A 17,281-nucleotide genomic window follows, 5' to 3' on the forward strand; every position below is an offset into this window, starting at 1 on the left:
CTTATTTTGAGACTTGTGATGCTGAAAACAGTCCTTCTCCCGACAGCATGATACCGCAATGGCATATCAATTTTCATGAATCAAATTTCCAACGTATATAAATCTAAAAAAATGAAAAACCAGTATTTCATTGTATGCAACTAGTGATTCAACATACAACAAATACCAGAAAAATAGAGACCCAGAAGTAGGTGTCTTTTTTGAGAAGACAGATATAACAGCTCTTTAGTGAAATGTTATGTTGGAATCTATTGCAACATTACACAAAAAGGACAATCCATTTGGATGAGGTATGTTTTCTTTGTGACTGTGAGGGCAAAACTCTAAAGAATCCCCTGACTGTGATAACTCTCTGTTGATCTTAAAATACAAATACATAACACTCAGGAAAGTAAAGGAAGGAAAGATCTCCTTTCTCTCCTCACCTGAAACTCAATCTCCCACCTCAGAAGGATCACTGTCCGTATCTTCTCTGTCATGCAAAGGAATCAATGAAAAGAAAAGTATTGGTATATATTAAAGTTTTAAGAGCTCAAACCAAGAAAACCTAATGACTCCTGCAGAGGCATTGATTTAGTGTGAGCTCCATGTCATCTGCCCCGTCTTGTCTCTATCATCGTGTTTGTCAGGACGTCCTTCTTGGCCCCTCACTCTCCCTGCCTCGTTAGCCAGTCTGTCTGCATCAGTGCTACCGCCAGTCTCTCTCTTGCCGTCTTCACTTTCTCTTCCTGTTTCCTGATATCTTCCTGAGTCACCAGAAGTTGTTTGCAAAGGAGCTGTGGGATGTACAGACCAATTCCTGGGATCGTCTCTGCTGAATCTGAAGACCAGGCAGGGGTGGGCATGGGACTGGGGTTCGGACCACCTGTGAGCACACCTGGCAGGGATGCACCTGTGCAACTAGGTGCAAGATTCAGCAGGGCTTTGGCAAGGTCCAAAGGACTTAACGGTTCTCCTGCACTCTGCAGGCCTGGAGACCTTGCAGTCTCTTCTGCCAGCAGAGTTCTTGGGGCTGCTCCAAGGTTTCCTCCCATTGATGGCATCTGACCTCATTGCCAGGATGGGATGTGATTCTAGTAACTGGCCTCTTGAATATGCAACTGGACATCCTCAAAGGGATGGAGATGCTCAAACCAGGCTTTGGGTTGGATTGGTGTCCACAATCATGTCGCTTCTTCTGTGATGATTTGACCATCATACTTCTTTTCCTCTTACCCTATAAATTGGGAATGTGGATCAGAGTGATAAATGAAGCCTGACTTCCCAGGACAATTATGTCAGATGCCTTGTACTTCTACCCTCCCTCTCTCCCTGTGGGGATTAATCTGACCTGTGTCCTGGGACGTCATCAAAGAGATTTGGGTCAAGAACAGAAAGCTCTAGGTCAAAATTCAGGACTACGGCAGGTCATTTCTTCTCCCCCATGTTGTTAGACACTTATGAGTATGACTTTATTCTCATTTTGTCCTTGTCTCTCTCAACAACAAAATCCCTGGTGCTCCCTGTCAGGACACACTGTTCCCAGTCTTTTTCTAAATCCCAAATCATACCATTCTTCTGTACTATATGACTATTCATTTGATTGGCCCATTGACCAGTTGGTGTTCATAGCTCCATTCGAGCTTAAGTCAGTAGTGAAATTATCATCCACCCCACTCCTAGTGACTCTTATTTGACAACTGTGAACATTAAATCTCAGTAAAGAGAATGTATGTCTGGAAAAACTCAACTTACAAATGGAGATTGTGCTGTAAGTGGGAAGTACACACTGGGCTTATGAAACCCAGGAAAACAATGTAAACTCTCTCATTATTAAGTTTTGTATAGACTGCACCCACATTGATGATATCTTGGTTATAGTGGGTTAAAATATACTATTAAAATTAGTTTCACTTGTTTGCTTTCATTTTTTAAAATGTGGCTACTAAGAAAAAAATTAAATTCTATAATATAGAGTGCTCAATGTTACTATAGGACAGTGCCGATGAAGCCATCGGTGAAAATAAATTCCAGAGAAAGTGGTTAGGGAAATTTTTTCCCTAGGAAAGGCGTCTAAAATGGCCCACACTGCAAGATGCAGCAAAAACAGTCATACACACACACACACACACACACACACACACACACACACACAAACTGACAGAATGAAACAAACCTCTTCTTAGAGTCCCACCACTTTTCACATGGCAAGAGGTTGCACTCCTACTTAGTCCTAATTGGACTAATCTCAAGAAAGAAGGCAGAAGTCAAGGTAATTTACCAGTTAGGAAGATCTAAAACCAGAGACTAAAGCTCAAGATATGTGGTGAATTTCCTGTCCTGGCTTCTGTTATTAATTCAATATGTTAGGGAGACTTTGCCAAGGAGGATTGTTTTAAAACTCACTTTTTCTTTACTATGTAAAAATAGACAGGCTATGTAAAGAATAATTACTCTAGCCAATCAATGAAAAGGAGATGATAGAACACGAATACCCTTATTATAAGTCACTACTGGATTAGAGAGTCAGGGAACAGCTGACATTGTTTTGATTTGGCCTTAATTAGGCTGATTCTGATTTCATGATCGTCATATTGGTTGTATTATGCTAGAACATAGGAAACTTCCCAGCCCCTCTACTATTTAACCACCAAGGCCCACCAACCAGACTAGTCCTTGCTGACACATCCCCTGCCTCAATCTCTTCTGACAACACCTGGAGGATTTTCCCCAAATCCCACTCTGTCCCTGTACTCTTCTACCTGCCCCAGGGCCAGGGAATCATTTTCTCCAAGGCTCAGGCTCTGCGTGTGTCCAGCTCTGGGGATGGCACTTCTCCCTCGAGTGAAGACAAGGATCAGAGCGCAGACTCTGTGAGCTGCAGCAATTGGACAAAGACTGGGGTTTGCTGACAGAAAAGAACCTTTAGTGGGCACGGTTACCAGGGTCCAAGAAGCCCCAGTGATTCCTCCAGGGAATGTGATGCAGGACAGAGCAGGAATGTCTGCCTGTGGTTTGGCTTGGGAATGCCTGTAGGGTGACATAGGTGACATTGGTAATGCATTCGCCAATGTTGTTCACTCATTTATTCATCGTATGTCGTGGAGTGCATTCTACATACATCCAGGCAACAGTCTCACACTCTGGGGCTCACAGGCAGTGTCAGAAGAATTTCTAAATTTTATTTCTAATATATAGGTACAGCACTGGCAATACACTAGGCGTTCCAAGCATTTTTCAAATATTAACTCCTTTAATACTCTCCATAAACCTACAAAGTAGGTATGCTGATCATTTTTGCCAACTGAGTGATGAAGAAACTGAGGCACCAATCAAGTAAATAACTCAGTCAATACAAATATCTAGTAAGGGATTGAGCTGGAATTTGGACATGAGGAGTTAGCTCCATACTCTGTGCTCTTAACCACGACATCTACTCTCTAAAGACTGCACATCATGAAAAAATTTGATAAGTTATTAATTTTCTTGGTGCATTGAGTAGCCACACTATTTTATCTGTGTCTGAAAAATAGAATACCTGCGTAGAAACTACTGCACATACACACTCAAATTACATCTACCAATGTCCCCAGTCCCTGAAAATTAATACAGAGAACATTTCAGAGTGTTTCTTGAGCGGGTTGGGAGGACTCTGAGGAAATCCCAGTGTTACTGTAAGAAGCTGAGGACAGGCTGTGACTGGATCTCAGGGGAAAGTTGTCCTCAGGAGTCACGATTGAATGACAACATTGATGGGAGTGTCTCAGCAGTGACTGAATTCAGGGTCTGGTGGTGTTTTAACCTGGTGCTTATTTTCTGGCTGCGTGTTTATGGTGATGCAGCACAGGGAGAGGGGATGGTTCACTGTGTTCTTGGGGAAACCAGACCCATGAAAGAGAGGGAATGACGGTTTCCTTAAACAATAGACTCGTGGTGGGAAAAATTCGGCCTGGAAGAGACAGTCGTGTTCCTGGTATAACCAGAAGGAGTTGCCTCTGCATCAGCCAAAGCAGACAGCCCTTCCCCGTGCACTTATTTGATCTCAATGGGAGGAAGGAGGAGGAAATCATGTAATGCTCTTCTGGATGTAAGATTTGTGATGGTAGTGACTGTGCTAGGAGGATCTGAAAGGCCTCTCTGAGGCATTTCAGACCTTTGCTGTGACCAGAATGACAAGTGTAAGCACCCCTGCGTATGTCTGGGAAGAGTTAGTGTGTCAAGGAGAAGGCTCCCTTGTGCAGAGACTCACATGAAGAAGCGAGTTTGACTAGGGAAGATCAGAAATGTGGCCAGTGTGGCTGGAGGAAACCTGACAAAAGAGATTGAGGGGAGATAAGAGGGTGATCAGGCTGGATCCTGGGACATGGTAGACTGTTACTTTCTGTTCCTCTGTGACAAAATTACTCCAAAACCTATCACCTATACAGTACAAATATATAACATCTCATAATTTCTGTGAGCCAAGCATCTGGCATGGCTTAACTGGGTGCCTCTGTCTCAAAGTCTCTGTGAAGCAGGTTTGTGGTCTGAACAGGGCTCAAATGGGGGAGGATTCCCACCCAAGATCACGCACATGGGTTTTGGCAGGATCCATTCTGACTGAGAGTCTGAGCTCCTGTCTGTCTGTTGTCTGGACACTCCCTCAGTTCTCTCCTATGGAGCCTCTACATAGTGCAACTGAAAACATCAGCACTTGCATTCCCAGTTCTGGTGATTTGATAGAGAGAGAGAGCGAACGAGCGAGAGAGAGAGAGAGATGGAAACAGAAGGAGGGAGGTAAGTAGGGAACCCAAGTAAGCCAGAAAGCAGGAAGTGAAAGACATTTTGTAATTAAAACTTGGAAGTGACATCCCATCACCTTGGCTGTGTTCTGTTGTTCAGAAGCCAGATACTGACCACTTAGTGGTGACACAAGGATGTGCACTTCAGGAGGCAGGGAACATTGGGGCCATTGTGGAGGCTGCCCACCACATAGGCCAATGTGAGGCACTTGGGACTGATTCTGAGTAAAACAGGGGGCCGTGGAAGGGTTAATGCCAGTGGATCACAATGTCTGAATTTCCTCTAATTTCAACTCCTTAAGGATGCAGACCTGAAAATGAGGCCCAGAGGGGCAGTCAGTTTCCCAAGATCACACATCTGGAACCCAGAGAAGATCTGACTGGTAGTCTATGTGATGTCCTACTCCTTCTTGTACTTCCTCCATCTCTAAGTGTGTACATTAGACACATGTGACACCAGCCCACAGGTGTTGTACGTATTATCACATGTACCCTGACAAGGTCCCTAGGAAGCTGTTTTTAGCCCAATCCTCATTGTGCAGCTTGGGAGACTGGGGAGATCTTGAGAGGCACAGCAGCTTTTCCAGGACACAGAACTGGTAGGAAAAAAGAGGTCTGACTTCAGCTCTGTCTCCTCAAAGCTGGGCCCCTGGATCCACTCCCAAGGAGCAGTGGGGAGGGTGGTGATGGGTATTTGTGCACAGTGATGGAGATGACACGAGCAAAGAGGGAGAGCAGCCAACAGCCTAGAGGGGGCTTTGGGTGTGTCTGATTGAATAAAGGGGCCAAGTATTAGAACCTTGAACAAGTGACCTCACTTCCTTGGTGACAGCCCCCAACAGAACTTAGAACTCTGGTTACCAGGCACCCACACTGTAATCACAGCCTCATGTCCAGTTCATTTGAGTGGAGACACTCGACACAGCAGGATGTTCTCATGTTGTCCCGTGACTTTCCGAGCCTCTGGCCCCCGGAAAGCCCAGAATGAGAGCATGTTAAGTCGTTTTAGGCATTGGCTCAGCCCTCACCTCGAATGTCCGTGGCCTTTTGGCAGGAGGAACCATCAGGTAACAGTGTGGACCAGGGCAGGCCACTCTAGGTCAGGTCAGAACTGTGATCCCAAAAGGACAGCCCCACACCACTTGACACTCATTGTGTGTGTGTGTGTGGGAGATGGAGTTAGGGAAGCTGGGGATGAGGAGAACCCAGCCTGGGCAGGAGCAGGAAGCTAGATGGTGGGAGTCGAGCAGTGTGTCATGTTCATACTCAAGATCTTGGCTGCAGGAGATGACGGTGAGTGCTGGGGACCAACCTCCTGTATCTGCATGTGAATCCTGGGCCCTCAAAGTGTCCTGGCATTCCTTCCCTGGTGGAGTCTATGCAGATTCCCCTCTGTGCCTGATCTGTGGGGGTGTTTCCCCCTGTGGCAAAGTCCAGGCAGGCCCCTGATCCCTCCTGGCCTGACTGCTGGGCACTGTCACTGCAGAGCTGCACCCAAGAGATGGTCGAGGAGCTGGTGGATGGTTCCAGTTCACCCTCTCCCTGGAAGGAACACAAGTGCACCAGTCCATTAATGACCAGGGCTTCCCTGAGGTGAGTGTGGGTGCAGAGGTGTCTTCACACACAGGACTCTGAGATGACCAAGGCAGTACTAGAATGAAGACTCAAATCTGACAACCCCCTGGACTCCCCGCCACCAGAATTTTTTCACTAGAGTACCCCACAGTCCAACTCTCAAAAGAATCTGGACCTCCAATCTTCCACACCAGCTACACAGGAGGATAGAAAGTCACCTCAGTCCTCCTGGTGGTTCACTGTGATATCACTTACTGTATGTCCCTCCTCCTCTCCCCCAGTGTGAGGATGAGTTCACTGTGAATTTAAATGAGGCCTGCAGGATGCGTGCCCTCCAGGCAGGCATGATGGAGAAGCTGACAAAGTCCATGTCACCGGCTTTCCTGAGTAGGAACACGTCCAGCTTCACCACCTTCATGGTCAACTACTCGGCCTTAGACACATCCCAACGGGTCCTGGACCAGCTGTTTACTAGCTGAGTAGCCACACCCTCCTCAGCACAGTGGTGACTCTGCCCACTGCCAGCTGTGTACCTTGGGCAAATCCCCACATCTCTCTGAGCCTCAGTTTGCTCTTCTGAAAAGTAGTGGAGGGGGATAAATTTCATGGTGATCTTGTAGGGACTAATGGGATCAGCAATGACAGGTGCTTACCTGGTGCCTGGATCTGCAGAGAGGGCTGTGGACGTGCTGTGGTAGTCCATGGTGTTTATTTTTCTCTTCGCCGTGAAAAGTAGTCTGCCTCACTGATCTCTAGGATGTGGCCTTTCTGAGTGTGGAAAAACACATGGAAAGCACCCTGTCAAGGAGTTGAGATTCCATGCAGCTGGTCCTGATCCTTTTCCTTGGGCTAGCCAATTAAGGATCTCTGGGGCAGCAGAGAGGCCCTAGGCCCACTCAAGTGTCTGGGATGGTCTGGTTGATCCTCATCCATTCAAGTGTGTAGATTAAGCACCTACTACATGCAGGACTTTTGGAGACACTTAGTAAAGTCAGTGAATGAAGGAGACAATCGCTGTGCCTCAATTGTCGTCTGAGAGTCAGACAGTGACATTAGACATCTTTCGCAGGTCCTGTCTTCCATGGTACATCCCAAGTGATGCCCTGATAGCCTCCTTTATAGCTGGAGCCATCTTCCCTTTTTCCAGCCAGGAGGGCAGAGCACAGGACCATCTAAAAAATTGAGTGGTCTTTGGGTCCAGAATAAGGGCTCCCTGTCCCTACAGAACAAGGTGTGGAGGGAGAGATGGGGGCTGTGGCTGGGGCGGGCCTGTCAGAACCTTGCGTCTCACACATCTTTTGATTCCCAAGGGAAGGCTGAGGTCTGGTGGCTTCCACTCCAGGAAGACAGGAGTCAAAGAGCTATGGATGGGTGCCAGGACCCCTGGGAAGCAGAGGGGTGGCTAGGCTGAGTTGTCTCCAAGAGACACATTCCATCACAGACCCATGTTAATCTGTCTCTTCTCCATATCCACCTCTTCTGACCACCACCTCCAGGCCCAAGACAGGAGGTCTGTGAGCAACCCGCTCAAAAACCGGCCTGTGCTCAATCCAGTTGCACAAGTACATGGAGGGTTGGGCTGGGCTGTGTCCCGGCCCTTCAGGAGAAGAGAGTCAGCAGGAAGAGAGTCATGACAGGCTCTGTGTTCAACTTGCTGGATGAGCAGGGGCTCATCCCCAGGATGGGAACGGGCAGGCATTGGTGCCTTGCATGAGAAGTGTGCAGGGAAAGGACAGGCCTCTGACTCTGTTGCCAAATTGCCTCCCCCAGTGCCATCTCTTCTCTGGTGGGAACCTGCCTGGACCCAGGGCAGGATTTCTGGGAACCCCTGCACTTTCCCTGCTTCAGGATGAAGCTGACATCTCTGCATCTCAGCTTGCCTGGCTCGGAGCTGGGGAGCCACGCCTACTTTCTCCAGCTCCAGCTGGAGTATCCAAGGCACATTGAGGCAGATATGGAAGGTGAGAAGACTGCAGTCTGGGAAGATGATTTGAAGGATCTTCAAAGTCTAGTTTCCCTTAAAGGCAGTGGGGTCTTTCCTGACTTTGACAGGGACCGTGGAAGTCAGCTACTTGAGTGACACTGTTTCTTTCTCCTGCTGCAGTACCATCTCCAGAGCTCCCTCCAGCTCCAGAGCCAGAGCAAGGGCCAGCTCCACGGCTAGATCCAGCTCCAGCACTAGTTTCACCACCTGTGCTAGAGCTGGAGCCAGTGTCACCTCCATCAGTCCCTCCAGGGCCAGAGCCACCACCAACATCAGCTCCAGCCCCAGTGCCAGCTCCTGAGCTGGAGCCAGCTGGACCATTGGCTCCAGGGAGAATCCTCACTCCACCTGGAGAGATAACAGCAGAGCCAGATCCAGCCCCAGAGCCCGCCTGCCCCTGGGATGTGACCAGCAAGAACCTGCTGAGGGAGGAGAAGCCTGACTTCTTGGAGTTCCCTCCCCGGCTTGTGGCAGAGCAGTGGACACTGATGGATGTGGTGAGCAGCGGGGCTCTCAGGGCAGGTGGGGTCGGCCTTTGCTGTGCCTTGAGCTGCCCCACACCTGCCATTTCCTGATCCAGAATCCCATGATCTCGGTCCAGCTTCCCTGCTTACCCTCATGTGACCTGAGCAGACTTCTTAATTCCCAAGCTTTTGCTGTCCTCATGTGGACAGTAGAGATGGACACTGAGAGCAGCTGCCATGCAGACTGGCTGTGCAGATGGACGAGGTGGAGCAGAGAGGACGTTGGGCAGAGTCTGCGCTTTGGTGGAGCGGAGCACACTGAAGTGCTGTCTTGTCCTGGGTAGTTCACTCATTTGCCCAGGAAGCCTCAACAGCCTCAGCACTAATTAAGCACCTCATGTGTACATGACTACAAGGCAGAAAAACAAAGCCCGTGGTTGTTGCTGCCTTGTGGAAATGTGCCACTGAAAGAGGCAACAGACCCTAGGATGGTCAGAATGGGTGGGAGATGCCCCTAGAGACGGTCAAGCAGGAGCCGAGTTCTGGTGCTTGGAGGAAGTGAGACTGTGCAGCGAGCAAATGCCACTTCCCTGTGCCACAGTATCATGTCCTAGGTCATCCTGTTCTGGGTGTCCTCAGGGGACACAGGCAACACCCAGGGACTCACACAAGCCTCAGGCCGCATTATCAGCTTCCTGAACTCAGGCTCTCACCTCTGACTCAGCCTGAGACTGGGGGCTGCGGACGCTGAGCTGGGCTGTGCCAGGGCTGGGTGACATGCCCTGTCCTCCCCAGGAGCTCTTCAAGAAAGTGATGCCCCACGACTTCCTGGACTCCATCTGGTCCCAGTGTGACAACAGGGGCAATGAACACCTGGCACCCACCATCCATGCCAACACGACCCACTTTAACAGAATGGTCGAATGTGTCGTCACCACCTGCATTGGGGACCCGAGCATGATGGTCCAGGACAGGGCCAGGGTGGTGGAACTCTGAATCCAGGTAACCAAGGTAAGATGTGGGAGGCCCTGAGAGCCCCTCTCTGGAGTCGGGGGAACTGCCCCTTCTCCTTTCTCAGCTCTCGTGTTTGAAGTCTGTGTTCTGAGCACTTGCACAATCCTTAGGCCCCTCCTGCCAGTGCCTCGATGACCTGACTCCTGGTCCCAGTGGTGGGAAGCTCACCCCTTCCTGGGCTCCTTCCTTGGCTTGAGCTAAAATCCTCCTCCTGGAAGTATTCCTCATCAGGTTCCAGCTGTGCCTTTCCTGGGTTCCCTGAGCCGCTGTTTCCTCCAGGACAAGAGACGTCAATGAGGCGACAGAAGCCAGAGGAAGCAGGGCTCCAGCTCCCTCTCACAGCTCATTCTCTTCCCTTCCCCAGGAATGCCAAGGCCTGAGGAACTTTTTCTCACTCCATGTGATCCTCTGGGCTCTGCAGGGCCCCTCCATTCAGCATTTAAAAGAGACATGGAGATGGGTGTCCAGGTGGGTAGGCCTCTCTCCATGCTTGTACCACCTGGGTGGACCAGACCCCGCACAGGGCTGGCATTGCCCTTCAGTCAGTTGGGACCTCCTGGGAGACAGCAAACCCTGGCGATAGAGTCTGACATGGTTGGAAGGCTTGGAGTCTTTCTGAAAACTTAGGCCAGTGGTTCTGCTTCAGGAATCAGTTTCCCTAAGTGACAGATCCTGGCTTGAGCCAAATTGAAGGTTTTCAAGTATTTTCAACAACAGAACTCTCTGTCCACATGAAATTAAGACTGTTTAAAACACATCTGCTGAGAAGATAAGAGAATGGAGGCCCCAGGTGACAATAGGAGAGCCCCCTCCCCAGTCCCAGACACCTCAGGGCTCAGAGGACACAGTGAAAACGCTCATCCAGGCTGTCTGGATCTTCTGGGTTTTCAAACAAAAGGAATTTACCCTCAAACCACTCCATAGTGTTTCTTTCCTTTTTTCCCTCCTCAGGAAGAACTGGACAAAACTTAAAAAGTTGATGAAAACTAGCCAGCGGGAGAGCAGGAAGCTGCTCAAGGAGGTGAGTGGAGGCTGGAGATCTGGAAGGAGGGGAGGTGAGGGAGGGAGAGACCAGGCAGGATGTGCTTTGGGAAGTTTTTCATTTAAGGTTCCATGAGAAATAACGGTCTGTCTTGTCCAGCTTGACAGGAAGCAGGGGGTATGATCTGCAGGGGCTGGTGGGGACTGTTTGGGGCAGGACGCCTTGGTCACGGGATACAGAGGTGTCGCCTGGACTGTTCCAGGAGGTGAGGAGCTGGCAGAATGAGCAGGTCTCTGGCTTCCATGCGGACCCATCAGCTGGCCCTCTTCCTCCAGGCTGGTGGGTGGATGGAGTGGGTGGGGGTTCCTTTCTTCCTAAAGCAGCCCAGCCTGTCCTCAGGAAGCCAGGCCCCTGCTGCTCCTTCTGTCTTCACTGCACGTCGCAGGGGAGGGCACTCTGCCTGCCCCAGGGATGGGCACTGTGAGGTCACACAGGTCTTGTGGACACAGGGGCTGCCCAGCCTTGGGCCAAATGGTGGATCTGGGACAGAACTGTGTGCTCTCTGGGACTGTGTGATCTAGCCCTATAGTGGTCTCTGCTGACAAACCAGTGAGTCTCGCCCGGTGGCTTGTTGACAAAGATACACCCCAGATGGCAATGAGAATTATCGGGGAACCTACAGATCCTTAATGGACCTTCCTGACAGGACATTAGAAGTTTCCAAGTGAAAAAGGATGCAAATGTCACCATTACACAGCGCCATGGTCACCCCCTCCACTGTCACTCAGATGTGGCACAAAGGGGTCCCCTTCCCCCTTGGAGGAGTTCTGTGCAGGGTTCATCCTGAGGGGATTCTAGGGAGCTGAGGCCTTTGGCATGGCCTCAGGTCCAGCCTGGTGTCAGAGAATCTCAGGGGGCTGGAAAACACAGAATCCACTTGGATAAGACTCCGAGACACCTTGTGCCACCCGATCCATGGCTCAGGCTGACTGAGGGCCTCAACACACCCCGAGAGTCAGGAGAACAGGACCTTGGTCAGAGGTGTGTCTGGAGGAGGAGTGAAGGCCAGGGGCCAGGCCCTTTGGCTGGGAGGTGGGGACGGTCTCCTCTGTGGGCCCCTGAGCAAGTCACTGCCCCTCTGTGGGCCTCGGTCTCCTCATCTGGGAAATGGAGGGAGATGATCTGTGGTGCAGGCCTCACAAGGGTGATGAGGTACAAGGGGGAGAGGAATGTGCAGGAGATTTGCGCTCCTCCTCCTTGAGGGGGGAGGGGAGAGTACTGGTGACAGTCAGATGACACTGAGTCCTCAGGGGACCCTGGGAGGCCTGGGAGTCCTCCTCACACTTTCCTGATAAGGAGAGAGGCTTAGGGGCCTGGGCAGGCCTGAGGGAGCAGAGGAGGGAGTGTTGGAAATGCGAGTGATCTAGAATCAGAGCACTCTGGAATGGGAGCAGCCATAGACACCAGATGTCCGAGGTCCAGGATCAGGGGCCTGGGAGACACGGGGAAGGGAGCATGGCCTCCCTGAGCCTGTCCTTGACCCTGGAGGACGTGACCTCTGTGTGGGCCACCTTAGAGATGGATCCCCAGGGAGCCCAGGAGAGACAGCAGCAGCAGGTGAGGGGGCCTGAGGGGGAGGGTGTCAGAGGAGGAGGTCTCTCTCCTCACGGCTTGAGGCCTCCCTAAGAGAGGGGTCCCTCCTCCTCCAGCCCAGCTCCTGGAGCCCCAGAGCCTGCTATGCCTGCCCTGGAAGTGACCAGGAGGAGGCCTGGGAGGGCTGGGCCCAGGATGAAATAGAGAGGGGAGGGGCAGGGAGCACATACTCTGGGATTTGACAAAAGCCGCCCCTAGGAGGTGACTGGGGAAGTTGGGTGGTCCTGGAGGGGGCAACTGAGGGGAGGCCGCTGAGGGTCCTAGGCTGCTCTCTGTGGGAGTCTGTGGTGGGCAGGAGGCTGGGGTGAAGGGATTTGGGGGAGGGTCAATGGGGACACCTGAGATGTGGGACTCATCTCACCACTCCCACCCTGATTTCACAGGGTGTCGTCCCCTTCCTGGGCACGTTCCTCTATCACCTGAAGCTGCTGGACATTGGGATGGAGGATGATCTGGAAGTGAGTGAGCCTGGAGGTGGGGCCAGGGAGAAGTATCCTGAGGTTTGGGAGGCGATAGCCCTGCACTGGGCCCTGAGCTCTCAGTACCTGACAAACCTTCTCTCATGAGAGCCCCATGGCCACCCCTGGGAGCTGGAGAGTCAGGCCCATCTTAGCAATGCATGAATAGACGGCCCACGTAAGCCCCCCACCAGGCTCCCTGGGCTGGTGAAGCTCAGAGCTGCCTGTCTGCAGAGCTGCAGGAGGCTGTGTCTGAGCTGTACTCAGCCTCCCCCTCAGGCCCTGCCCCTGGGGGAGTGTCATCAGCCCCTGCAAGTGAGGAAGAACTTCTGTGGTCCAGCTGTCCCTTCCTCCCTGAGGCCCCAGTCTCCCCATCTGTCATCAGAGAGGGTGTGCTACATAAGGTCTCTGGCCTCAGCTCCCCTGTCCCTCCTGCTCTGGAGCCCAGAGCCTGGCCCAGTGTCAAGTTCTCTTTGTGGAAGGTCTGCCCTCTGCTGGGCCCTGACGTTCATGCAGCCTGAGAAGGGGTGGGATGGGGGTTAGTTATGGGCTTAGGGGGCTGTTTCTGATGGACATTGGCTGTCTCCCTTCCAGGGAAATCAGGCCAACTTCCAGAAAGGATGTGAGGTGAGCAGGGGTGGGGAGGGTGGGGAAGTGGATATCACAGAGCTCCCCTAGCAAGACATTCTCTGGCCTCATCCCTTGGGTCAGATCCACAAAGCTGGGAATCCCATCACGTTGGTGAGTGTAGGGGGGGCTGGCATCAAGGACATCTTCCTGGATGAGGAACTAATTCAAGCCAACTGTGAGAACAGGCAAGTCCTGAATGGAGTGGGAAGGAAAGAGGGTTCCCGAGTGAGCACAGACCCCAGACCAGATCCTCACTCCCCACAAGTCCCTGGCAGGGTTCCCCACCCAAGCCCTGTCTGAATCCTGTCCTTCCTCCCAGAAATTCAAAGTCATCAGGAGGATCCAGCTGCTCCAGCAGGCTGCAAATGCGTATGACCTGCAGCGAGAAGAGCGATTTGGGGCCTGGTTCCAGGCCATGGAGCCCATCAGTGTCCATGAGAGGTGGGGGGGACAGGAGGTGGGTGAGGGCAGGGTAGACTCTCTCTGATGGCCAGCTCCAGAGCCTGTGGCCTGGCTCGCTAATCAGCCTCAGAACTCGTAGCGTGGTGACCCATGGGGCACTGGGACTCAGCTGCTGGCAGGCTCTGGGAGGGGCACCTGAGGTGTGGCTCCTGGTAGCTCACAGGTCCACTCTGTCCTGTAGCTACTGGGTCTCCTGCCAGCTGGAGCCTGCACACCAGAAGGCGAGTAAAATGCGGCTCTTCAAGAGAAAGAGGAACCGGACATCATCCAGCTTAGGGCCGAGTGAGTGTTGGGACCAGCAGCGACTGAATCCAGGGGCTCAGTACAGCTTCAGGCTAAGCATGGGCCTGGATCCCAGCTCCACTGCTGACCAGGCCTGGGACGGGCCGCTCCCCTCTCCTCTCTGGGATTCAGTTGCATCCTCTGAAATGGGTGATGCTAAATGATGCCTCCTGCATCAGGGACAAACGGGATGCTGTTGATGGCCTCAGCACACGGCACAGGGTTTGGATCAGAGTGCAGGGGGGCAGGGAGGTGTGCCATGAATCTCGGGGAGGTACCCCAAAATAGTCTGTTTCTTCTCTTCAGCCGCCATGCATTTGGCGATGAGCCGTCACACTCTGGAGACCTCAAATGCAGCTCCTCCTGACCAGCAGGGACACTGGCGCCCTCGGGGTGTACTGGGTCAGCTCTTCCCACCCTGAGTGAACGAGGACATCCTAAGACTTTCCCTGGTTTCCCCTAAAGCCCCAGAGGGAGGGCACCACCCCCTCCAACTCCCTGAAATCTGCACCCCAGCGACTGTTAACCCATTGGGGAGGAGTGATATTATTTCTTTACTAGTAAATGGTAGATTTGACTCTTACATTATATCCTGTTTCTGTCACAGCCTGGGTGTTGTGGTGTGGTTCTTTCACTTCTTATGCTCATGTAAATGAGACACAGAATCTCACTTTCCTCCTTGAATTAAGAACTTGTGTTTGGTCACAGCTTATTGTATGTGGCAGAAGGGATGAGGGCCAACCTCCTCCCTGGCTACTGAATGAAACCCTCAAGTCTCCCTTCCTCAGAGGACAGGTGCATTTCTGTGTGGGTCACCTGGGCCAGGAGCAGAGACAGCCCCTCAGATCTCCCTGGATTTAGAGGTTGGAGGGACTTTCCCAAGCAGAGCAATAACCACTGAAATGTGGGTGTCTTTCAAATAGCACCTACCAGGACCATGTCCTTCCCCAGGACAGTGGCTGTCTTTCTACAGCTTTCCAGGAAGAAGGAATGTTTTTTGCTTCTCTTGTTGAGGTTTCTTTGATCAGATATTGGAACTTGCCATTTTCTTACCAGTCTCTGGATTTGCGTCAACACTAAATGAGAAAAAAAATGTAAAAAGATAAAAGTTTGCATGTGTAACGGACAAGGACAGAGGAAGACCATGTGCAGATGGACTAAGGCCCCACAGGACATCCCCATCAGGCCGTCTCTAGGGCTCCCTATTCACCCTTCGCCTAGATTGGAATCCTCCTGGGATCCTGGCCCATGCTCTTGGAAGTCCTTTTCCCACTTGTTTCATATCCAGAGGGAAAGATTCATGATGCACCTTTTAAATCTACAACAGGACTTTGTTCCATAAACCTAACTGCTCCCAGTGAACTAGGATTTCCAACATCCCTGCACTTCCTTGTATGAGTCTTTTTGGGCAGAAATTCCCTAGATGGCCCCCAGCCTCTCTGTCAGAAACATCATGGCCGTTCCTCCCCGGCTGGGCCTGATGGATCAGGGGTAAGCTCTGGTTTGCCAGTACAGTAGACCTTAATCCTGTCCACTGAATGACCCACACTATCCCTTGCTGCCCTGGGTGACATCTGGGCGCATGTGGTTCTGAGGTCCCTGGTCTCAGACAATCACTAGTTTACACATTCACTCGTGTTGTTACTGACTTGTCCCAAAGGGGCTGCTGGGCCTGAGGGCATAGAGCACATAGCCCCTGGGATGGCTGTGTTCTTTTCCCCAGTCTGTGCTCTGGTTATGTGGATTTGTGTTACAGGGCTGTGAAACTTTCCTGTTGGGAGTTTTGAAAGATGAGGCAGGAGAGGGGCAGGTATAGAAGTTGGTCCAGCAGGGGAATGCCACCAATCTTAGACACAACCTTACCAATTAAAATTCTGAAATGCTTCCCAAGTGGGTGGTTAACAGACACTGCTCAGAGCTCATGCCGAGAACCCACCCGACGACCTGGAGCTAAAGGGTTACCACCCGGCATTTTGAACATCATGCCCTGGAAACACCCTGTAAGACAAGGGCCATTGTCTTGAATTCCTTAGTACTTCTTCCTCCTCCTTTCTGAAGGCTGCAAGTGTCACCCAGGGAGGCCTTTTCAGTTCAGCCAGAAGCAGAGTAGAAATCCTGGTTCCCACAATCCAGGTCCTTCCTTTCAGGGCACTGCTATCCAGGAAAGAAAGAATTCACACATCCGTGTAGACAACACAAACACACACACTCATATCCCACCCAAATCCCAAGATGCATGAACTACTAAGAGATTAAAAGTGACTTCAGAAACAGATCAACCAATTGCAAAAGAAGGGTTTCATTAAGATCCTGACTCAAATAAAATGTAAAACCAAGAAATAACCTTGACAAAACTGGGAGACTTTGGATATTGACTAGATAGTTGATTATAAGAATGACATTTTTATTTTTGTGTGTGATAACGTTATTCTGTTTGTGTTCCAAAAATTCCTCATCTGTAAGAGAAACTGAAATATTTACAGCTGAAATGATGTGCTCTCAGCCATCTCCTCTGGTTAATTCTTGGGGTCTTGGTGTGAAGATAATGAAAGCCAGATGGTATACGAGTTGACAATCTTTGAAGCAAGTAACAGGTTCACAAAGATTGATTTTTCTCTACTCTGAGTTTTAGAGATTTTTGAAACACTTCAGAACACAATTTTGATAAAAACAGTATACTTGGTGTTCACATTACAATGTTACAAACTAAAACATCACAAATATAAAGGAATGCTTCTCCTTCCTGACCTAAGGAAGCTCTCTCTCAGTCTGGCCTCTGTGAATGACCTGATGATGCCACCAATTATTCACTTATCACATGTTTGTTGAGTAATTCCTATGTGCTCTGTGCTGTGTGCAAGGCAAACACATTTCCACGACTCTGGATCTAGTGTGGGAAGGAAGGCAATGAGCCTGTTGCCAAGGTTCTGTAAGTGGAAAATAATGCCCACAGGGTGTATGCTCATCCTGGAGATTCCAAAATCAAAGCTACACAAATTTGCCACGTAACAGATAAG

General features: G+C 50.8%; 1 protein-coding gene across 1 annotated transcript; it reads left to right on the forward strand.

Moving 5' to 3' along the window:
- Positions 1-10,117: 10,117 nt before the first annotated feature.
- Positions 10,118-13,121, forward strand: LOC131402173 (ral guanine nucleotide dissociation stimulator-like). Its single transcript, XM_058537061.1, has 4 exons — positions 10,118-10,265; positions 10,749-10,818; positions 12,328-12,396; positions 12,816-13,121. The coding sequence occupies exons 2-4, from the start codon at positions 10,777-10,779 to the stop codon at positions 12,996-12,998; spliced, it is 294 nt and encodes a 97-aa protein (XP_058393044.1). The 5' UTR covers positions 10,118-10,265; positions 10,749-10,776; the 3' UTR covers positions 12,999-13,121.
- The last annotated feature ends 4,160 nt before the right edge of the window (positions 13,122-17,281 follow it).

The sequence above is a fragment of the Diceros bicornis genome (genome assembly GCF_020826845.1).
Source record: "Diceros bicornis minor isolate mBicDic1 chromosome 30 unlocalized genomic scaffold, mDicBic1.mat.cur SUPER_30_unloc_5, whole genome shotgun sequence".
Taxonomy (NCBI): Eukaryota; Metazoa; Chordata; class Mammalia; order Perissodactyla; family Rhinocerotidae; genus Diceros; species Diceros bicornis.